Here is a 24,486-nt window from a genome sequence, read left to right as displayed (position 1 = left end):
AAAAAAAAACAGTTCAACAACGAAACACTTGTTGTTTCCTATGCCATGCACACGGGAGCAACAGGAGGAGGTCTTCCCGCCGTTCCATTATCGACTTCCTTCGAACCGGCTGGCGGCGCGGGGAGAGAAGTTCTTCTTTCGGCTTTTCGTCAGTTAACTGCTGCTGCCGCTACTGCTGCTGTTGTGTTATTAACGGGCCTAAGGTCAATTTGGTGAAACGGACCTCTTTGGGGCTCATTTTCTCGAACATGGTTCGGTCGTCGTTGGTTTTGCATGTTGTCCGAAGGTTTTCCGCCGAAATTTTACTATTCCTTCGCGCTAGCCGGTCAAGGTGAAGATGGGTCGGGGCGAGGTGCGACGACGGTCGATTGGTGGACGTAATTATCCAATTCTGTTCGCGAAGGTTTGTGAGATGCAGTTTGAGGTTCAAAATGCATCAATCATCGCGAAATGGGTTAAAGTAGGCGAGCATGTCTTATTTTTAGCCGTGGAATCAATTTCACCTTGACTTGACTTGACTGATGCAAAGCTGTCAAAGTTGGACTGTCTTCACAAGGTTACTGTGATTGATTTCTTATTCACGTATCACGTTTTAGGTGGAACAATTCTCAATTTATTTTCTTATTTAATTTTATGATTCTCGTTGGACTTCTTTCCTGACGGCCGCAACCGGATTTCTCAGTCGGAAACCGGTTTTTATGTGCTATTTCTACACAACCCGTTCAACGCCAGTTATGCGCTGCTTTCATACACACATCGTTCTTTGGTCGTCCGTCATACCGCGGCGGGACTTCTGTGAGATGTTCTTTTCCGTTGATTGGTATTTTAAGCCGCGCCAAACAGAAGACTTGCTCACGTAGCGACGAGCCCATCCGCCATCGATCCTCATTCATCATTCGAAACAATGCGAATCCGCATGTGCATAATAAATGACGTGAATGTCCATTGCCTCCCTGAAGGGAGAGCTACTGGGGCCGAATTACCCGCATTAGAACGAACAGTCGGAACGAAATGACGGCGACTTGACAGTCGACCTACATATTTCTTCGCAGAAAACCGCCATGATGGCGATCGCCATCAGCCCCCACACTCACAGGCGCACACGACCACAGAGGTTCGCGATTGACCGCTGCAGCAGTGCAGTGCAGCGACGCAGTTCCTTCCTTCCTTCCTTTCATCAAAGCGGTTGTCACCACCGCTACACCCCCTTTTGATGCGTCGTGCGTCGCGTCACATCGTGAGTCGCACAAGCAATCAAGCAAGTGGTGTTGCATAAGGCCGCGTGCGAAAAAAAATATATCTGGCCTACTGTTAACAACCAAAGTAAGCCAAGCGCTGCTGCTGCGCCGTCGCGATCTTGGATTTTTTTCATTGTCAATATCGCCATGACGACGGCAACGAAGCCGCCTACTTCTAGTTTGCCTTCGCACCGCATAGTCGCAGATCGTGCGTCACCCCTTATACCAACCGCACCGCGCGTCACGCCACGTCGCCGAACCTTGACTGAACGACAGCATGCAGATTGCTTTTGCTGAATCGATCGAGGTGGTACCGGTGCGGCGGCTGCGGCGGCGCAGGCCTTCGAGGCAACATGTCCGGAACATGTTTCTGAGCTAGCGCTACAGAGAGGGAAGACAGTTCCGTTTTTTTCTTCGTTGCATCGTGCCTTCCTTCCTCGATCTCAACGGAGACGACGATGACGACGACGACAACGATTACATTGCAATTGCACCGAACTCGAGGATTGTCACAGCCTGCTGCGGCCGGCGCTCAGTGAAGGTTTCGCCAAAGGGGTGCTTCAATGGCAAGTAGCGGAGCATTTTGCGGAAGTTGTGTAAGGTAAGGGACATTCGTTTGGAGGCGTAATTGCTGGTTGGTGGTTTGTTGTGGCATAAATTAGATAGTAAATAGTTCCTGGCAGCAGGAAACGGAATGAGAACATTGTCACACGAACTGTAAGGACATGGCCAACGTTGCTGATGGCTGTCCAGTCTATATGTTGTTCCTTTAACTGCAGTTTACGTAGAGGCATTTGGGAGAAGTTTAGAAGTTTTAAAGCATACAAAATCGACCAAAATTCTCGATTTCAAAAAAAATCTTTAAATCTCGAGATGGATTCTGAACAGAGTTCTGAGATGGATTCTGATCAGTACCCTGCTATGGATCTTGGACAGAATTCCGAGAAGGATTCTCAACAGGGATTGAGAACATAGTTCTGGAAATGATTCTGAAAAATCCTGAGATGGATTCTGAACATAACCCTGAGCTTGATTCTTAACAGAATCCTGAGATGGATGCTGAACAGAACTCTGAGATGGATTCTGAACAGAATCATGAGATGGATTCTGAACAGAATCCTGAAATGGATTCTGAACAGAATCCTGAAATGGATTCTGAACAGAATTCTGAGCTGGATTCTGAACAGAATCCTGATATGGATTCTGAACAGAATCCTGAGATGGGTTCTGAACAGAATCCTGAGATGGATTCTGAACAGAAACCTGAAATGGATTCTGAACAGAATTCTGAGCTGGATTTTAAACAGAATCCTGAGATGGATTCTGAACAGAACTCTGAGATGGATTCTGAACAGAATACTGAAATGGATTCTTAACAGAATTCTGAGATGGATTCTGAACAGAATCCTGAGATGGATTTTGAACAGAATCCTGAGATGGATTCTGAACAGAATCTTGAGATGGATTTTGAACAGAATCCTGAGATGGATTCTGAACAGAATCCTTAGCTAAAATGTATTCTGCTGAACAGAATCCTGAGATGGATTCTGAACAGAATCCTGAGATGGATTCTGAACAGAATCCTGAGATGGATTCTGAACAGAATCCTGAGATGGATTCTGAACAGAATCCTGAGATGGATTCTGAACAGAATCCTGAAATGGATTCTGAACAGAATCCTGAAATGGATTCTGAACAGAATCCTGAAATGGATTCTGAACAGAATCCTGAGATGGATGCTGAACCGAATCCTGAGATGGATTCTGAACAGAATCTTGAGATGGATTATGCACAGAATCTTGAGATGGATTATGCACAGAATCTTGAGATGGATTCTGAACAGTACCCTGCGATGGATTCTGAACAGAATTCTGAAATGTATTCTGAACAGAATCCTGGAATGAACAGAATTCTGAGATGGATTCTGAACAGAATCCTGAGATGGATTCTAAACAGAATCCTGAGATGGATTCTGAACAGAATCCTGAGATGAATTCTGAACAAAATCCTGAGATAGATTCTGAACAGAACTGTGAGATGGATTCTAAACAGAATCCAGAGACGGATTCTAAACAGAATTCTGAGATGGATTCTGAACAGAATCCTTAGCTAAGATGTATTCTGCTGAACAGAATTTCTGAACAGAATCCTCCGATGGATTCTGAACAGAACTCTGAGATGGATTCTGAACAGAATCCTGAGACGGATTCTAAACAGAATCCTGAGATGGATTCTGAACAGAATCCTGAGATGGATTCTGAACAGAATCTTGAGATGGATTTTGAACAGAATCCTGAGATGGATTCTGAACAGAATCCTTAGCTAAAATGTATTCTGCTGAACAGAATCCTGAGATGGATTCTGAACAGAATCCTGAGATGGATTCTGAACAGAATCCTGAAATGGATTCTGAACATAATCGTGAAATGGATTCTGAACAGAATCCAGAAATGGATTCTGAACAGAATCCTGAGATGGATGCTGAACCGAATCCTGAGATGGATTCTGAACAGAATCTTGAGATGGATTATGCACAGAATCTTGAGATGGATTCTGAACAGTACCCTGCGATGGATTCTGAACAGAATTCTGAAATGTATTCTGAACAGAATCCTTGAATGGATTCTTAAGAGAATCTGAAATGGATTTTGGACAGAATCGTTAAATGGATTCTGGACAGAATTTGGAAAAACGAAAATCTGAACATAATCCTGAGATGAATTCTGAGCAGAATCCTGAAATCGATTATGAACAGAATTCTGAGATGGATTCTGAACAGAATCCTGAGATGGATTCTGAACAGAATCCTGAGATGAATTCTGAACAAAATCCTGAGATAGATTCTGAACAGAACTGTGAGATGGATTCTAAACAGAATCCAGAGACGGATTCTAAACAGAATCCTGAGATGGATTCTAAACAGAATCCTTAGCTAAAATGTATTCTGCTGAACAGAATTTCCGAACAGAATCCTGAGATGGATTCTGAACAGAACTCTGAGATGGATTCTGAACAGAATCCTGAGATGGATTCTGAACAGAATCCTGAGATGGATTCTGAACAGAATCCTGAGATGGATTCTGAACAGAATCCTGAGATGGATTCTGAACAGAATCCTGAGATAGATTCTGAACAGAACTCTGAGATGGATTCTGTACAGAATTCTGAGATGGATTGTGAATAGAATGCTGAGATGGATTCTGAACAGAATCCTGAGACGGATTCTGAACAGAACTCTGAGATGGATTCTAAACAGAATCCTGAGATGCATTCTGAACAGAATCCTGAGCTTGATTCTGAACAAAATCATGAGATGGATTCTGAACAGAATCCTGAGACGGATTCTAAACAGAATCCTGAGATGGATTCTGAACAGAATCCTGAGATGGATTCTGAACAGAATCCTGAGATGGATTCTAAACAGAATCCTGAGAAGGATTCTAAACAGAATCCTGAGATGCATTCTAAACAGAATCCTGAGATGGATTCTGAACAGAATCCTGAGATGGATTCTGAACAGAATCCTGAGATGGATTCTGAACAGAATCCTGAAATGGATTCTGAACAGAATCCTGACATGGATTCACAATTCTGAGATGGATTTTGAACAGAACTCTGAGATGGATTCTGAACAGAACCATGAGATTGATTCTAAACAGAATCCTGAGATGGATTCTGAAAAGAATCCTGAGATGGATTCTGAAAAGAATCCTGAGATGGATTCTGAAAAGAATCCTGAGCTGGATTCTGATCAAAACTCTGAGATGGATTCTGAACAGAATCCTGAGATAGATTCTGTACAGAATCCTGAGATGGATTGTGAATAGAATGCAGAGATGGATTCTGAACAGAATCCTGAGATGGATTCTGAACAGAATCCTGAGATGGATTCTAAACAGAATCCTGAGAAGGATTCTAAACAGAATCCTGAGATGCATTCTAAACAGAATCCTGAGATGGATTCTGAACAGAATCCTGAGATGGATTCTGAACAGAATCTTGAGATGGATTCTGAACAGAATCCTTAGATGGATTCTAAACAGAATTCTGAGATGGATTATGAATAGAATTCTGAGATGGATTTTGAACAGAACTCTGAGATGGATTCTGAACAGAATCCTGAGCTGGATTTTGAACAGAATCCTCAGTAGGATTCTAAACAGAATCCTGAGATCGATTCTTAAAACAATTCTAATATGGATTCTAAAACAGAGTTCTGAGATGGATTCTGATCAGTACCCTGCGATGGATTCGGATCAGTGCCCTGCGATGGATCTTTGGATACGATGGATTTTTGGCAGAGAAGAATCCTAGTAGAACGTCTATTGAGTTACTGAAAGCATTTTGTTTCATCTTAATCGATTGATAGAATTGTGGAAACTTGGAATTCATTTTCGCCTTTACAACAAAATCTCAAAACATCATCACAACTCTTTTATTCAACTTTCATTTCTTTCACAACCCCTTCTGACCCCACTCCCGACTTCCAGCGCCGCCACTACTCGCCACCGTCGTCATCAGCGTCGTACTCGGAAACAGCTGCATCATCTCCGTACTGGTACTCACATCACTTCTCCGTCTTTGCGGCCTCATCCCACAGCAGCAGCAGCAACAGTTCCGCCGGATCACCTCCCACAGCCGGCGGAACCCCTGCCGGAACTTCACGTTCATGTAGCAGTAGATGATCGGATTGTAGCAGCTGTGCGACATCGCCAGCCAGTGGAACGCGAACCACAGGTAGGGCAGCGGGCGCCAGTCCGGATCCAGCGGGACCAGCATGAAGATGTTGAACGGCAGCCAGCAGACGGTGAACACCGCCACCACGGTGATCATCATTTTGATCATCTTGCGCTTCGAGTGCAGAATGCGCTGGTCGCGCTGCTTGACCGATTCACCGGGAGGCGTCTTGGCCCAGACCTTGTAGGCGATCTGCACGTAGGTGACGATCAGCACGATTAAAGGGGCCACGAACTGCAGCGTCATCAGCGTGATCGAGTAGCTGTGGTCGGAATGGTCGTCGGGCCAGACCTCGGTGCAGATCGAAAGGTCGCACTGGTCGTAGAATTCGGTCGGTTGGATCAGGGTGGAGAACACGGGGATGGGTGCTGCGGTTGCGAGGGCTCCCGCCCAGACGAGCACGATGATGATGCGGGCCAGGCGTTTGGTGACCCGAGGCTTCAGAGGCCACATGATCGCCAGGTAACGGTCGGCACTGATCGCGATCATGGTGTAGGCGCTGACCAGAACCGAAATCGCTTGGGAGTAGTTGACAACCCGGCAGATGATGGCACCGAAGGGCCAGTACTGCAGGACGAAGATGGACACGAACGAGAACGGGATGCAGAAGATGGCCATCAGCATGTCGCCGAGGGCGAGGTTCGCGATGAACAGATTGGTGACGGTGTTCATGCGGGGAAGCGAGTGCACTACGAGAAACACGGCGACGTTGCCGACGACCGAGACCAGGAAGATCGCACTGTAGGCGAGGCAAATCAGGATCTGGAACCGTAGGGACGCGATCCCCTGCGGAATGTATGACGAACTGTCGCAGTCGAACTGGGGGAAGGTTTCGTTGTCGGGATCGGGGATTATTGTGCCGTTTTTAGGCCAATCGTCACCGGTGGTGGTGAAATTCATATCGCGGAAGAGAGGTTTAGTCGCGGATGACCGTTCGATTGATACTGTTTGCGGTGGTCCCGGGATTGTTTTGCTTGCTCGGCGCTGACTCAAGTAGCATGTCGGTGACAAATGGACTAGTGGTTAGCACGTAGGCATCATATAGGTGACCATCCCCTTTGTAGTTGGCACCATATTGAAGGGAGTGAGGGCAAAAATTTGAGGCATTGCCTGAAAAAAAGTAGCTAAGAAAACGCATCGAGCACGTTGCAAATGTCAATACGTAAATTGACAAAGATAAGAAAATGTGTCAATGATGCCAAAAATTCCACTCATTTGTTCAATCGTGGAAATTGATCACGCCCTGCCAGATCATCGAACTAAAACAAAGTCACCGACCTTCCCCCACATTATGTCACACCCGTTCTCGGTAATGCTCTCGTAATCCGGGAAGGGAACTTCCATTCTTCTCAATATGGTCGAGCGGTTCATTTACGCTTCGATTGATTCCATTCGACACGAAGCTAAGGGCAGGATGGTGTCTGATCCCAGCAGCTCGCATTGTTTTTCCGAACCATTTGTTCGTCGTCATTTGAATCGCCAAGTGGCACCTGCTTTTCATATCGCGAAACAATTCGCACTCTCATTCCTATGATCGTGCGTAGAAATTCCGACTCTAGCGCGCGATCACAGTTCGTTGAACAGCTTGGAACAACCGACGATCGGACGTCAGCAGAACGTCCGAACCAGCTCTGGCTTGCGCGCGCGCGGTCGGAATTAATGAATCACCTGTTTTGCATCTGATGATAATTCGAACGGATTCCGCTCCGGTTCTGCTGCTGCTGCTTCCATCCAGCACCGATCTCAGAACAGTGTAATAAATAATCGGATCATTCATTCTTGCGCCCGTCCCGGCGGTGGTGGTGGAACCGCGCCGCGGGCTCTTCTGGTTGAGCGCACATGGCACAAGCGGGTTCCGGGCGAAAATCATTTCATTAGCATTCTAATGAGAAACGGCGACTGTTTTACTGTTGAGTGCGATTCGATGGAGTAGCAATTAGCATTATTTTTGTCCGAGAGTCCAAATTTCGTCATATCCCCCCTCCGTCATTCATTCAGGCAGCTGTCGACGCCTGATTAGAATATGAATGTGTCCAACCGCAACGACGACGGGCACAATGGGAATGTGGCTTTCCGGACTCATTTCGGTTTTCGGTTGGCGGAGTGGTGGATTTGTTGGATCGCTTTCAGAACAATTGCGGAACAGAGTTTCAGTCTTGTTTGGAAACTTTTTCAGCAAGTACTGTTTGAATCGCACAGAAATATACGCAGGGACTCTGAATCGAATGGATTCTCAATCAAATCCCGAGAAGAGTTATGAATTAAAGATCCTAAATCCTAAGAAGTGATCGAAATTATGGATTCTGCTCAGAATTAGCAGACGAATCCATTTCAAAATTTTGTTCAGTATCCATCTCAGGATTCTGTTCATAATCGATCTTAGGGTTCTGATTAGAATTCATCTCGGTATTCTCTTCGGGATCCATCTCAGGATTTTGTTTAGAATCCATCTCAGGATACTAACCAGATACGATTTTGGGATTCTGCTCAGAATTCAACTCTGGATTCCAAAATCAAATTCCATCTCAGGATTTTGTAAACGTTATTTCATTATTCCGTGAAAGATTTCAATTCAAAATAAGTTCATACATCAAGCTTCTTACAAGACGTTGAAGACGTTTTATAGGCTTCCGAGTCGCTTTTGAAGAACTGCGCCGTATGGAAGGAAGCTTTTTAGTCTATTGAAACGAGGCTACAAAACTTCTTAAAAGGAGGCTCCCGAATCTCTTGAAAGGAGACTGCCGAGCCTCTTGAGAGGAGGCTCCCGAGCCTCCTGAGAGAAGGCTCCCGAGCACCCTGAAAGCATTTTTCTGAGCTTTTTGGAAGGAGACTTTAAGCCTTTTGAAAGGTGCCTCTTGAAAGAAGGCTTTCGAGCCTCATGAAAGGAGGCTTCCTAACCTCTTGAAAAGAGACTTCTGAGTCTCTTAAAGCGAGCCTTCCGAGCCTCTTGAAACGAGGTTTCCGAGCCTCTTGAAAGCAGGCTTTCGAGCTTCTTGGAAGGAGGGTTTCAAGACTATTCAAACGAGACTTCCAAGCTTATTGAAAGAAGACTTCCAAGCCTCCGAGCTTCCGAGCCTCTTGAAAGGAGGCTTCCGAGCCTCTTGAAAGAAGGCTTCCGAGCCTCTTGAAAGGAGGCTTCCGAGCCTCTTGAAAGGAGGCTTCCGAGCCTCTTGAAAGGAGGCTTCCGAGCCTCTTGAAAGGAGGCTTCCGAGCCTCTTGAAAGGAGGCTTCCGAGGCCTCTTGAAGAAGGCTTCCAGGCCTCTTGAAAGGAGGCTTGAGCCTCTCGAAAGGAGGTCTCTGAGGCCTCTTGAAAGGAGGCTTCAAGCCTCTTGAAAGGAGGCTTCCAAGCCTCTTGAAGGAGGCTTCCGAGCCTCTTGAAGGAGGCTTCCAGGCCTCTTGAAGAGGCTTGAGGCCTCTTGAAGGGCTTCCGGGCCTCTTGAAAGGAGGCTTCTGAGCCTCTTGAAGGAGGCTTGAGCCTCTTGAAGGAGGCTTCCGAGCCTCTTGAAGAGGCTTCCAGGCCTCTTGAAAGGAGGCCTGAGCCTCTTGAAAGGAGGCTTCCAGGCCTCTTGAAAGGAGGCTTCCGAGGCCTCTTGAAAGGAGGCTTCCGGGCCTCTTGAAGGAGGCTTCAGGCCTCTTGAAAGGAGGCTTCCGGGCCTCTTGAAGGAGGCTTCCAGGCCTCTTGAAGGAGGCTTGAGCCTCTTGAAAGGAGGCTTCCTGAGGCCTCTTGAAGGAGGCTTGAGCCTCTTGAAAGGAGGCTTCCAGGCCTCTTGAAGGAGGCTTCCAGGCCTCTTGAAAGGAGGCTTCCAGGCCTCTTGAAAGGAGGCTTCTGAGCCTCTTGAAAGGAGGCTTCCAGGCCTCTTGAAAGGAGGCTTCCAGGCCTCTTGAAGGAGGCTTCTGAGGCCTCTTGAAAGGAGGCTGAGCCTCTTGAAAGGAGGCTTCCGGGCCTCTTGAAGGAGGCTTCCGAGCCTCTTGAAAGGAGGCTGAGCCTCTTGAAGGAGGCTTCCAGGCCTCTTGAAAGGAGGCTTGAGCCTCTTGAAGGAGGCTGGGCCTCTTGAAGGAGGCTTCAGGCCTCTTGAAGGAGGCTGGGCCTCTTGAAGGAGCTTCCTCTTGAAGGAGGCTGGGCCTCTTGAAGGAGGCTGGGCCTCTTGAAGGAGGCTTCTGAGCCTCTTGAAAGGAGGCTTCCAGAGCCTCTTGAAAGGAGGCTCTGAGCCTCTTGAAAGGAGGCTTCCGAGCCTCTTGAAGGAGGCTTCCAGGCCTCTTGAAAGGAGGCTTCCGGGCCTCTTGAAGGAGGCTTCCAGGCCTCTTGAAGGAGGCTGAGCCTCTTGAAAGGAGGCTGCTTCCAGGCCTCTTGAAAGGAGGCTTCTGAGCCTCTTGAAAGGAGGCTTCCGAGCCTCTTGAAAGGAGGCTTCCTGAGCCTCTTGAAAGGAGGCTCTGAGCCTCTTGAAAGGAGGCTTCCGGGCCTCTTGAAGGAGGCCGAGCCTCTTGAAAGGAGGCTTCCGAGCCTCTTGAAAGGAGGCTTCCGAGCCTCTTGAAAGGAGGCTTCCGAGCCTCTTGAAAGGAGGCTTCCGAGCCTCTTGAAAGGAGGCTTCCGAGCCTCTTGAAAGAAGGCTTCCGAGCCTATTGAAAAGGGACTTCCGAGCTTCTTGAAAGGAGGCTTCCGAGCCTCTTGGAAGGAGGCTTCCGAGCCTCTTGGAAGGAGTCTTCCGAGCCTCTTGGAAGGAGGCTTCCGAGCCTATTGAAAAGGGACTTCCGAGCCTCTTGAAAGGAGACTTCCGAGCTTCTTGAAAGGAGGCTTCCGAGCCTCTTGAAAGGAGGCTTCCGAGCCTCTTGAAAGGAGGCTTCCAAGCCTCTTGAAAGGAGGCTTCCGAGCCTCTTGAAAGGAGGCTTCCGAGCCTCTTGAAAGGAGGCTTCCGAGCCTCTTGAAATGAGGCTTCCGAGGCTCTTGAAAGGAGGCTTCCGAGCCTCTTGAAATGAGGCTTCCGAGGCTCTTGAAAGGAGGTTTCCGAGCCTCTTGAAAGGAGGCTTTCGAGCCTCTTGAAAGGAGTTTTTCGAGCCTCTTGAAAGGAGGCTTCCAAGCCTCTTAGAAGGAGGCTTCCGACCCCTTTAGAAGGAGACATGTGAGCCTCTTGAAAGGAGGCTTCTGAGCCTCTTGGAATGAGGTCTCTAAGCTCTTTGAAAAGGGGCCTTAGAGCCTCTTGAAAGGAGAATTCTCAGAATCCGTAGATGGACTTTAAAAATAATCCACAGACGGATTCTAATAATAATCCAATTTAGGATTCTGAATAGAATCCGGAGTATGATTCTGAACTGCATCCAGATGCCGAATAGAATGCGGATTAGTATTGTTAAAAAGTATTTGGATGGGAATTCTGTTCTGAAGAGAATCCAGAGTACTATTTTGAACAGAAATTAGAGTAGGATTCTCAACAGAATTCGGAGTAGGATTTCAAACAAGATTCGGAGATGGATTCAAAACAGAATCTTGAGAAGGATTCGGAACATAATCCGGAGCAGGATTTTGAATAGAATTCGAATTGGGATTCTAAATAAAATCCAGATGAGGATTCTGCACAGAAACCGGATTATAATTCCGAACAGAATTCAAAGTAGGATTCTAAAAATCCTATGCAGAATAGGATTCTGAACAGAATTCTAGGTAAGATTAAGAGCTGTACTCTGTATGATTTTGAAAGAAATTCGTAATAGGATTCTGAACATTAGACTGAGCAGATTTCTGAATAGAGATCTGAGTTGAACGCAGAGTGGAATTATCAACGAAATCTGGACCAGGATTCAAGACACATTCTAGAGCAAGATTTTGAATAGAATGTGGATTGTGGTTCTGAACAGAATCCGAATTGGATTTAGAACAAAATTCGGTGAATTGTTCTGAACAGAATTCAAAGTCAAGTTCTGAGGTGAATCCGGGGGGGATTTCGAACGGAGTCCGGAGTAGGATTCTGAACAAAATCACGGAAGAGACCCTTGAAATGGATTTCGATTAGAACCCTCAAAAGAATTGGAAGAAACTCCACCCGATTAATAAAAAACGGGGACCCTAGATGCTTCTAATGTGAGGCAAAAGTTTCTTCAAATTTGAAGTATGAAGTATTTTGGTACGAAAAAGCTATTAGAAAAGGGGAAGGGCCGTTTTCCCGAATGTCATTTGGCCGAACAGACTATAAGACCGAAAGTCATAGGTCATTTAACCGAATAGGACATTTGGCCGAATAGGACAGTTGGCCGAAATGGACATTTGGCCGAAAAGGACAATTGGTCGAACAGATCATTTGACCGAACATGTCATGCAGGACATTTGGCCAAATTGGTCATTTTAAAAGTGAGAAATTAGTTGTGAAAAGTGAGAAGTCTCACTTCTCAAACCTTATTTCTCACTTCTCACTGTAAGAAGTGATTAGTACGAAGTGAGACGCCTCACTACTCATTTTTCGCAGCAAGAAGTGAGAAATTAGGAGTGAAAAGAGAGACGTCTCACTACTCACTTTTCGCAGTGAGAAGTGAGATATGAGGAGTTAGAAGTGAGACGTCTCAATACTTTTCATTTCTCACTGCTTGCTGTAAAACGTGAGTAGTAAGACGTCTCACTTCTCACTTCGCACTACTCACTGTTCACAGTGAGATGTGAGAAATGGGTAATAAATAAGACATCTCACTTCTCTTTCCTCATTTCTCACTTCTCACTGTAAAAAGTGAGAGACATTTGGATGAATATATTATTTGGCCCAATAGGACAATTGAAAAGTGAGAAATGAGGTGTGAAAAGTGAGACGTGAGACGCCGAATGGGTTTCGGCGAAATGACCCTTCCATATGAGAAAAGGATGTCCGTACATTCGAATGTGCGGCAGTTGAAGCAAAAATATTCTTGAAGATAATTGCATTAAGACAGAACAGGCTCCTTATGTGAAGACAGAACGCTTCCAACATAAAACAGCAACCGGGTACTTTGTGGAAAGTTGTTCAGTAAGACATTGGATATGAGAAGCAGAAACGCTCAGATTTGAAATTCATGGTCTTCAGAATAACAAAAAAACAAAAACTACTAAGAGAAAACATCTTCAGAGCAAAAGAAAAGTTTTTTTTTTCACAAAAGCTATTTCGTGTCAAATTCGTCAAGGAGTTTAAAATTTCGCCTGTTAAACTTTTGATCTATTAAGTAACTGACCAAAATATTCATTGGATTGGTTTGGTTTGGTATTGCAAAACCAAATTTGTCATAGAAGGGATTTTGTAGCTAATTCAGAATGCATTGCTTGCCTGAGAGAAAAATGGCCCTGAGAAGATTCCTGTTTCAATGACTAAATAGATTTAAATTCGAATCCATACTTTTGATATGTCGAAAGCTGCGTTTCAAAACTAGTCGAATAACAAGTCCCAAACGTGGCAAAAAAGTCCTCTGTTCAATTGGATTTGCGTCATCACAACGTTGCGATCAATCCGCAAGATGGCTTTCAAACTTCCCTGACGGAACAAGGTTCCAGAAGATTTGAATTGCTAAACCATGAAGTATGATGCGTCACAGAATTTGTTTCGAACCAAATCGAAATTAGCCAACATAGCTGAAGGATCTAGGCTCCTGGTAAGGTTTCCGAACGTGGACCATTAATAATCGCATCGGCTCTCGGCTGTAGAGTTTGATTGATAAAATCATTCCGAGGGTACCAGATTCCCAGGGAGACATCTGAATGTAGCCAATGTTTCCGAATACACTAATCAGGCCACAGATTTCGATAAAAAATATGATGGAAAAATTTACAAATTTTGGTTTCGGCTACAGAAATTCCGACCTTAGCATTAGTTGGACTCCCCGCAAAAGTTACTGTGCAAAATAGCAAAATAGAAGTTTCAATTCTAAATTAAAAAGATAATGTTTTCCTCTTACTACTATGTGGAAAAAAATCATTTGCTCTCTGTCAGATTGTGCGTGAAACATGGCCGGCATTCCGTCCCTTAAGATCCCTTCGCTGTAAACCAGATTGTTTCTACGGCAGCATTCTGTAAGTTGCTAATCACCCCAACATCCGTTCGTCATTTAAATATTCGAATATTCGTCTTTTTAATTTGACGACCTTCTCAACCTAATGGCCTCGTAACGGAAATTATGATTAACCAAGAACACATTGGAGACGATGAGATATTCAACCAATCGAATGGAATTCAATCATTTGAGTCGAACCAGTTGCCAGGGTTCTATTTTTTAAATTCAAACTTGTTTTGTCATATTTCCATGAAGCGCATAGACAATATTAAATGGCTAAGTTTTTTCACTGGGAGATGATGACGATAGTAGGAAAACAGTTTGTCAAACAACTATCGTCAAACTCCGGAAGCAATGACATCAGAAAACCGTCGGCCATCAATCCATCTCATCTCATTATTCCACGCATCTTCGCCCCGGAGCCTTCAGGGGGCCACTTCTCCATCACCATCTTGCGTTCAGAGAAAGTTCAACGACCTTGTAGTGCTACTTCTCACTCATCACCAGATCACTGCTGCTGCCGCCACCGGCGGTCATTTTCATTCTTAATGCACATCCGCCGGTCCGCCAGCATCTCCAACAACCTCAACCACCCGGTGATCTTGAATTTGACGATGATGATCATCTTCATAGCGATCACTCCGACAAGCGATCTATTTCCTCCCCCTTTCACCGAATTAAAGCCCCCCAACAGCGCCGCATCCTCGGCCCAAACCAACCAACCACCCCCTAGCCGATGGAAAAAGAGCACCATTCTAATTTAATTTCTCATTTCCTTTCTCCGCCATCTTGCTTCTGTGTGTCAAGATCACCGAAGGAAAGAAAAAAAAGCAGAACCTAGGCAAAGTAGCAAAGCTGCGGCGACGGCGGCGCAACTTCAAGTCCAAGATCACCACCTCTTAGGCAAAACACACCACACTCACGGCCAACCGAGACCACGACGACGACCGTCAACAACGGCAGCAGCGAACGAGCGCTCCGCGACCACGGCTTTGTTCACAGTCAGTGTCATGATCAAAGTCACGGTGAAATGGTCTCTCTTTAGTGCAGCCCCGTCGCAAAGGCCCCAAACGAAGAAGGAGGTGAAAAAATGCCACAAGACGAAACCCCGCGCGCTCGCTCGCTCGGTACAGCGCAGCGATCTAAGCTTCGAGCTTAGATCGCGGAATAGCAGCGTGGGGTCGGGAAGGGACCGCGGTTCGACGAAGAAGAAAAAAAAAACTAAAATAAGCATAATGAAGGTGAAGAACGCCGAGTCAGCTTTTTTTGTCTTCTTCGCGTGACTTAATACCAACGCGCATCAACAGCGCAGCGCGCACAACCACCAAGAGGCAGCTAACCCGCGACGAGAGACAGCGCTGCTGCGGCGGCTAACTGTACTTCTGCGCGCTACCCCAACAACAACCAGCGCGAGCGAGCGAGCGGGAGCGAAAAGCACAGTAAGCCGCAAGCAGAACGATACTGACTGACGTGACGGCGACGAGGAGGTGGTTGTTGGGGTGGTCGCCGCGCGCTGCCAAGCAATCGTTGTGTTGGTATGGCAACCAACATCATCGCCGCCCGGTTCAACAAAAGTCAGCGATTGCTTTGCTTTTCTGTGTCGGGCTTGAGGAGCACTCGTCGTCGTTAGTTGCTTGTACTTGCGACGGACTACGAATCGGGAGGATTGACTAACATCAGTGAAATTACATCACTGTTGGGGAGGCGGGTGGGTGAGTGACGGGGGAATGTTCTTGAACGCGGGTGCGCAAACACAAACACACCGAAGCTGTTATCACAACGGTTCGTTTGTGTAGATGTTGGTGGTCAAAATTTTAACTGTTTAGAAAGCAATAATTCTGTTCATTTAATTTTTGTTTCATCCCTAAATAATAATATTTAATCCCTAAAAAGAGGGATTCGATCAAATTGTTTGAACAAACGAATTCTTGAGGTTAATTAATTAAAAAATCTATTGAAGTCAAGACGTGCTTTCAGTAGTTCGGTTAACCTGCACAACCCGCAATAGAAATTAGAACGAGTTTAAGTTGGTACGCAAACTGGTTCTCTTCGAAACTTATTTGGCTTTAAATTTCAAAACGTGTTATACAAGATCATATGAATTCCAATTGTAATTAAGAGGACATCCTGTTAAATTGCAGACGATTTTATTTTTAATTCAAGTTAAAACAGGATCGAATTCACAAAAATTTAAACGAATTCTTGAAATTTAAACAAATTCAATCGAAACATAGGACAAACTCTTGTTAAAATTCTAACAAATCCTTGTGAGCAGGGGAATTCATGTAATCATCATAGAAGTAGAAAAGCATTCACAAGGGAATAAATTGAAAATTTGGGGGACGAAAACAGTCTTTCGGTAGTTCTGTTAAACTACAGGTTCGTATGCAAACTGAAAGCCCGAACCAAAAGGCTTTCATGTAACCTCAGAATAATTCTGATCGCAATCAAGGAAAATCTTTTTGAATTCCAGACCACTCTCTGATTTTTGAAACAACTAAAATAAACACAAGATGAAATTCGTAAAATCCAATCAGAAATCGCACGAACTTGGGCTGGAACTTGTAATGAATTTCAACAAGAGTGAAAATTTATCAATGTTGAAACTCTAAATGACTTCCGAATGATTTTATAATAGGAATCCCGACCAGCTCTCCCTACAACTACTCCTTATACGGACTGAAATACTTAGAAATTGCATTCTTGTTTGCATTCAAACAAATGAATTCATGCGGAGTATTGTACTTTTTTTTGTAGGTAGGAACGTGAATATCTACTTGATGCTATTCCGATGTGTTTCGAAAACAAGACACTTGAATTGTTTCTTGAGGTATCCCGAAAATCAGATAAATATTTATACAATCCAGGTGTAATTTTAGCTGTAAGAAATTTTTCGTTAAAAGGAAATGGTAAAAATACATGATTTTGAATTGTTTTTATAGGTAGAATAATTCTCGATTTTGCTCAGCTTAGACACGACCATTTTGGGCTACTGTTTGGAATCTGTGTACAGTATTTTTTGTTAGCTCAGAGATCCAGACAAAATAGGATTTCTGTGCGAATTTGAAAGATTTTTTGTAGGACTTCTTTTTTTTTTATATATCGAAGAATTTTTGAATTGTTCGTAAAATTTATGCCCGAAATTGGACAAGTCATGTTTGAACCCCAGTTAAAATTATATTGATTGCATTGAATACAAAAAAAAACATATTGTCGTTGTTCAGTCATATTCTCATTGGTGTCTTGAGTTAGTATTCAGAAACTTTTTATTATTTAAAAAAAAATATTTTTTTTTCCGTTTGGCACCACACGAGCGGATTTTTGTTACGATTTTCACAAAGCTTAGCAAGCGCATAGTTTTATATGTTGTGAGTATTACATCTTTTCTAACAAGATAATTTATTCTATTCTATCATTAGATGCGGGTTGCCGCTTTTCTGCACGTTTGCTTCATCGGCTTGGCAGTGACGAGCACATATTCCAACGAGAAGCCAACTGGTTCGTTTTCCTTTGGTAATTTTCATTTCTCGACTCAACCCAACAATATAAATATTCTTTGCTAGTCGCAACTCAGCCATATGGTTGCCATCCGGCAGCGAACGTGTTATTGTGGCAATGAAGCCTTTCAATTTTGGCAACATAAAAAATTAAATAAAAAATGAATCATTGTTGGAATCCAAATCAAAAAAAATTATTCATCGGTTGAGTTTCTTCTTGGTGGAAGCATTCTGTCGGACAAATTAGGAATTCAAACAAATTTGTGTTCATTTTTTTAACTACTTTAACTACTCTAATTTGTGTCAGAAAATAATGCTGACAAAAGTAAAACAAATGCAACCAAAAGATCAAATTAATACGAAATTTGAAAAGTTTCTGTCAAAATTTTGAGAAATTCCGCCGAAGTTCGGAAATTGTTTGCCGAAATATTGAAAATGCCTTATCAAAAATCGAAGAATTTTTTTTGACTAGAAGGACTAGAAGGAGTTTTGTTGAAATTTGGATATTTTTTGCCGAGATTTGAGGGACTTCTGTCGAAATTAGATCATTTCTGCCAAAATTTGAGAATGTCTGTCGATATTTCGGCAGAAACAAAATTTGGAGAATTTCGGCCGAATTTCAGAGAATCTGTCGGAGTTTCGGATAATTTTAGTCGAAATGTGAAGAATTTGGTAAGTCTCTCAAAAACTGGATATTTTTGAAAAAATTTGTAGAACTTTTGCCAAATTTCGGAGATTTTCTGTGAAAAATTTGAAGATTTGCTTTGAAAAAATGAAAAATTGGTGTTGGTTGGTTGGTTATCTGGAGAATTTCTCCTCAAAGCATGAAGAATTTCTACCAAAGCGGTCGATATTTCGACAGAAACAAAATTCAGAGATTGCTTCTCAAAATTTGAATTCTGTCAAATTTTGGACAATTTCTGTCCAAAATTTCTTCCAAAGTTTGATTATCTGTCAAAATTTTGAGAATTTGGAGAATTTTTGTCAAAATTTGAAAAAGCCGCCATGGAGAACATGTCTCAAAATCTGAAGAATTTCTGCCGAATTTCAAAGAATTTCTTTCAAAATTTTGACAATTTCTGCCGAAAATTGGAGAATGCTTGTCGAATTGTGGATAAATTGTATCATTATTTGGAAAATATCTGCCGAGATTTGGAACACTTCTGTCGAAATTAAGAGAATTTCTACAAAAAATTGAGAATGTCTGTCGATAATTCGGCAGAAACAAAATTTGGAAAATCTCGGTCGGAGTTTCGGAGAATTTTTATCGAAATGTGAAGAATTTGGTGAATTTCTGCCGAAATTCGGAGTAAGTCTCTCAGAAACTTGATATTTCTGAAGAAATTTGTAGAACTTGTGTTAAATTTCGGAGAAATTCTGTGAAAAATTTGAAGATTTGCTTTGAAAAAAATGAAGAATTGCTGTTGGTTGGTGGGTTATCTGAAGAATTTCTCCTCAAAGCATAAAGAATTTCTACCAAAGCGGTCGATATTTCGGTAGAAACAAAAGTCAGAGATTGCTTCTCAAATTTTGAACAATTTCTGCTCAAAAATTCTTCCAAAATTTTTTTTCAAAATTTAAAAAGGCTGCCAAAATTTTCACAAAAATTTGTCTACAAATTCTGTCCAACTTCGGAGAAAATGTCTCAAAATCTGAAAAATGTCTGCCAAATTTCAAAGAATTTCTGTCAAAATTTTGAGAATTTCTGCCGCAATTTGGAGAATGTTTGTCGAAATGTGAATAAATTATATCACCATTTGGAAAATATCTGCCAAGATTTGGAGGACTTCTGTCGAAATTAAGAGAATTTCTACCAAAATTGGAGAATGTTGTTGATATTTCGGCAGAGAATCTGTCGGAATTTCGGAGAATTTTTGTCGAAATGCGAAGAAGTTGGTGAATTTCTGCCGAAATTCGGAGTATGCCTCTCAAAAACTGGATATTTCTGAAGAAATTTGTAGATTTTTTTTCCAAAATTCGGAGAATTGCTGTGAAAAATTTGAAGAATTGCTGTTGGTTGGTTGGCTATCTGAAGAATTTATCCTCAAAGCATGAAGAATTTCTAATTTTCGAAATGTGAAAAAAAAATCTGCCAAAAAACGGAGATTTTTTGTCAAAATTTGGGGAATTTCTGCCAAAAATTTGGAGAATTAATCCCGAGAATAATTTTAAAGGATTTTTGTCGAACTTTGGGAAATTCCTGCCGAAATTTGAAGAATTTCTGCTAAAATTGGAGAACGTTAATTTGGCAGAAACAAAATTTGAAGAATTTCAGCCAAATTTCAGAGAATCTGTCGGAAATTCTGAAATTTTTTGTCGATATTGGGATTTGGAGAGTTTCGACTAATATTCGGAGAATGTCTCTCAAAAGCTGTCTTTCGGTTCCCCCAAAACTAACAATATTGTATAAGAAACATAAAAGCTGTGTTGAAAAATTCACGTAAATAAAGAATAAAAAAAATGTTTTGAAAACAGAGTTTCGGCTCCGTAACGCTTCACGGCAAATGAGCCTCCCAAATAACTGGATATTTCTGCTGAAATTTGAAGAATTTTTGCCGCATTTCGGAGAATTTTTGTTAGAAATTTGATGAATTGCTGTTGGTTGGTTGGCTGTCTGAAGGATTTCTATGCAAAGCGTGAAGAATTTTTGCCACAGCTTGGCGCATTTCTTCCGAAATATTGGGACTTTGAAGACTTTCTGCTAAAATTCGGAGAATGTCTCTCAAAACTGGATATTTCTGAAGAAGAATTTTGTCGAATTTCGAAGAATTTCTGTAAATAATTTGAAGAATTGCTGTTGATTGGTTGGTTGTCTGAAAAATTTCTTTCCAAAGCTTAAAGAATTTTTGCCAATGCTTGGGACGTTTCTTCCGAAATTTGACCTAACTTTTTCCACATTCTGCCGAAATTTCTGCCAAAATACGGAGATTTTTTGCCGAATGACGGAGAATTTCTGTGGCAAATTTGAAGAATTACTGTTGACTGGTTATCTGAATAATTTCTCCCCAAACCATGAAGAATTCCTACCAAAGCTTGGAGCATTTCTATGCCAAATTTCTGCAAAAAATTTGAAAGTTTCTTCGGAAATTTGGAGAATTTCCACCAAAATTGCCGATATTTGGCCTAAATGTGGAACAATTGGCCAGAATACGGAGAATTTTCGTCGAAATTCGGGGAATTTTTGTAAAAATTTGTTCTTGTGAGTTCATATCTCACCCAAGATTTAAAGGATTTTTATCGAATTTCGAATAATACCGAAATTTGGAGAATCTCTGCAAAAATAGAAGAACGTTTGTCGATATTTCAGCAAAAAAAAAATTGGAAAATTTTAGCCGAATTTCAGAGAATCTGTCGGAATTTTATAATTATCGAAATGTTGAAAATTTGTAGAACTGCAGAAATTTAGAGAAGTTCTTCAAAAAACTTCCTAAAAATAGAGAATATCTGCCAAAACTTTGTAGTATTTCTCCCGAGATTTGTTTTTTTGTCGAAGAGTGGATAATTTCTTTTGAAATTCGGAAAGCCTCTACCAAAATTTGGAGAATGTCTGTCGATATTTCAGCAGAAGCAAAATCTCGGCCAAATTTTGCAGAACTGGTCGGAATTTCGGAAAAATTTGGTCTGTATTTTGTGAATACCCCCCCAAAATCCTTCCAGAATTTGAATTTCTATCGAAATTTGGAGAATTTCTCCCAAAATTTGAAACATTGGAATGCGCCGAAATTTTGAGAATATTTTGGCAAAAAATTCAGATTGCTGCTCGAAATTTGTATTCTGACAACTTTTAGAGAATGTCTTCCCAACATTTCCTACAAAGTTTGAATTTTTGTCAAAATTTGGAGATTCTGAAGATTTTTAGAAATTTAGGAGAATTTCTGTCAAAATTCGAAGAATATGTCTCGAAAATTTAAGAATATCTGCCAAATTTCAAATAATTTCGTTCAAAAATTTGAAGAATTCCTGTCGAAATTAGGTAAAAATTAAAAATTTGAAAATTTCTGCCCGAATATTGGAGTATTTCTGTGCAAATTTATGCCGAAATTTTGAGAGTTACTGTCGACATATGAAAAACTTCTGCCTTAATTCGGAGAAATTCTGCCACGATTTGGAAAATTACTGCCAAACAATGAAGAGTTTGTATCTGATATTTGAATGTTTGTTGGAGAATGTTTGTCGATATTTTGGCAGAAACAAAATTTGGAGAATTCGGCCGAAATCTCTGGCCGAAGAGTCTGTCGAAAATTCGGAGAAATATTGTCCATATTCTGTGAATTTCTGACCGAAATTCCTTCCATAATTTGTATTTTTGTCGAAATTTGAAGAATTGCTGCCAAAGCTGGAATATTTCTCCCGAGATTTGTTTTTTTTTGTCGAATTGTGGATAATTTCTTGCGAAATCAGAGAAATCTCTGCCAAAATTTGGAGAGTATCTGTTGATATTTCATCAGAAACATAATTTGGAGAATTTCGGCAGATTGTTACAGAATCTGTTGGACTTTCGGAAAAAAATGTCGATATTTTGTGAATTTCTGCCCAAAATTCCTTCCAGAATTTGAATTTCTGTCGAAATTTGGATCCTGCCAAAATTTGGAACATTGGAATGTGCCGAAATTTTGAGAATTGCTTCTCGAAATTTACATTCGGCCGAATTTCGGAGAATTTCTGCCCAAAATTTCCTCCAAAGTTTGAACTTCTGTCAAAATTTGGAGAATCTGAAGAATTTTAGCCAAAGTATAAAAAAGCTGTCGAAATTCGGGGAAAATGTCTCGAAATTTTAAGAAGTTCTTCCAAATTTCGAAGAATTCCTGTCAAAAATTTGGAGAACTGCTGTCAAAATTAGGTAAAAAAATGTTGGGGTTGTATACAAGATACGACCGCTCGACGTAAACTACGTAAAACCACATATAGAGTACACTGAACCAATTATTCCGCTCTATATAGAAGAGAAGAAACCATCCCACAACACTACTACCCAGCTTTAGCAGCACCTCCCACTCTATGAGGGAGTAGGGACTCCAGTCTAGCGGTTGAGCCACCCCATTCATACAACCCAGTTCAATAATAGATAATACCCTAAAAGTAGGCAATTACCAAGGATTGGAACGCGCTGTATAGCGGTTGCATGATGCATGAAAGAACTAAAATTTTCAATAGTTTAGCGTTGATAATCAATAGTTTCAATACTACTGGAAAATTGGTGGAGAGTTTGCGAATCGATTGATATATAAATCTTTGAAATCCATCGAAAGATAAAGGACATATTAATGTTACAAATCTTACATGATTTCGTGACGGTCCTCAATTTTGAAATTTTCATTTTACATCCTGTATCCGAGTCTTCCCCTTAGACGTAGTTTACGTCAAAATTAAAAATTTGAAAATTTTTGCCCGAAACTTGGAGAATGTCTGCCAAATATTAGAGTAGTTTTGTCCAGATTTCAACATTTTGAGAATTACAGTTGACATATGAAGAACTTCTGCCTTGATTCGGAGAAATTCTGCCACAATTTGGAAAATCCCTGCCAAACAACGAAGAGTTTGTGTCTTATATTTGGAGAATGTCTGTCGATATTTTGGCAAAAACAAAATTTGGAGAATTTGGCCGAAATCTCTGGCCGAAGAGTCTGTCGAAATTTCGGAGAATTTTTGTCGATATTCTGTGAATTTCTGACCGAAATTCCTTCCAGAATTTGTATTTCTGTCGAAATTTGGAGAATTTCTGCCAAAATTTGAAACAAATCTACCGAAATTTTGAAAATGGAGAATTGCTGCCAAAGCTTTGGAATATTTCTCCCGAGATTTGGTTTTTTGTCGAATTGTGGATAATTTCCTGCATAATCAGAGAAATCTCTGCCAAAATTTGGAGAATGTTTGTCGATATTTCAGCAGAAACATAATTTGGAGAATTTCGGCCGAATTTTACTGAACCTATCGGACTTTCGGATAGGTTATTTACGATATTTTGTGAATTTCTTCCCAAAATTCTTTCCAGAATTTGAGCTTCTGTCGAAATTTGGATCCTGCCACAATTTGGAACGTTGGAATGTGCCAAAAGAATTTGAATTGCTGCTCGAAATTGACATTCTGCCGAATTTTGGAGAATTTCTGCCTAAAATTTCCTCAAAAGTTTGAATTTCTGTCAAAATTTGAAGAATCTGAAGAATTTTAGCCAAAATAATAAAAAAGCTGCCAAAATTTTTAGAATATGTCTCGAAATTTTAAGAATTTCTGCCAAATTTCGAAGAATTCTTGTTAAAAAGTTGGAGAATTGCTGTCAAAATTAGGTAAAAATTAAAAATTTGAAAATTTCTGCCCGAAACTGCCAAAGATTGGAGTATTTTTGTCCAGATTTCAACATTTTGAGAATTACAGTTGACATATGAAAAACTTCTGCCTTGTTTCGGAGAAATTCTGCCACAATTTGGAAAATTCCTGCCAAACAATGAAGAGTTTGTGTCTGATATTTGGAGAATGTCTGTCGGTATTTTGGCAGAAACAAAATTTGGAGAATTCGGCCGAAATCTCTGGCCGAAGAGTCTGTCAAAATTTCGGAGAATTTTTGTCGATATTCTGTGAATTTCTGACCTGATTCCTTCCAGAATTTGTATTTCTGTCGCAATTTGGAGAATTTCTGGCAAATTTTGAAACAAATCTACCGTAATTTTGAAAATGGAGAATTTTAGCCAAAGCTTTGGAATATTTCTCTTGAGATTTGGTTTTCTATCGAATTGCGGATAATTTAATTGCGAAATCAGAGAAATCTCTGCCAAAATTTGGAGAATGTTTGTCGATATTTCAGCAGAAACATAATTTGGAGAATTTCGGCCGAATTTTACTGAACCTGTCGGACTTTTGGAAAAAATAGTCGATATTTTGTGAATTTCTTCCCAAAATTCTTTCCAGAATTCGAGCTTCTGACGAGATTTGGATTCGCCAAAATTTGGAACATTGGAATGTGCCAAAAAATTTTGAATTGCTTCTCGAAATTGACATTCTGCCGAATTTTAGAGAATTTC

The 24,486-nt window shown here is 41.6% G+C and overlaps 2 protein-coding genes across 3 annotated transcripts in view; both read right to left on the bottom strand.

Moving 5' to 3' along the window:
* The window catches only part of LOC134207784 (transcriptional regulator ovo-like), an 87,728-nt gene that overhangs the window by 27,222 nt on the left and 36,020 nt on the right, over positions 1–24,486 (bottom strand). The gene's annotated exons all lie outside the window — the stretch shown is intronic.
* Positions 5,672–6,965, bottom strand: LOC134207786 (RYamide receptor-like). Its single transcript, XM_062683694.1, has one exon. It carries the CDS (start codon positions 6,873–6,875, stop codon positions 5,694–5,696), a length of 1,182 nt encoding a protein of 393 aa, XP_062539678.1. The 5' UTR covers positions 6,876–6,965; the 3' UTR covers positions 5,672–5,693.

Source organism: Armigeres subalbatus, chromosome 1 (assembly GCF_024139115.2).
Source record: "Armigeres subalbatus isolate Guangzhou_Male chromosome 1, GZ_Asu_2, whole genome shotgun sequence".
Classification (NCBI taxonomy): domain Eukaryota; kingdom Metazoa; phylum Arthropoda; class Insecta; order Diptera; family Culicidae; genus Armigeres; species Armigeres subalbatus.
This window is presented reverse-complemented; position numbering and strand designations above follow the sequence as displayed.

Coding starts and splice junctions, on each gene's coding strand:
- LOC134207786 (XM_062683694.1), bottom strand. CDS start 6,875: ATGAATTTCACCACCACCGGTGACGATTGGCCTAAAAACGGCACAATA.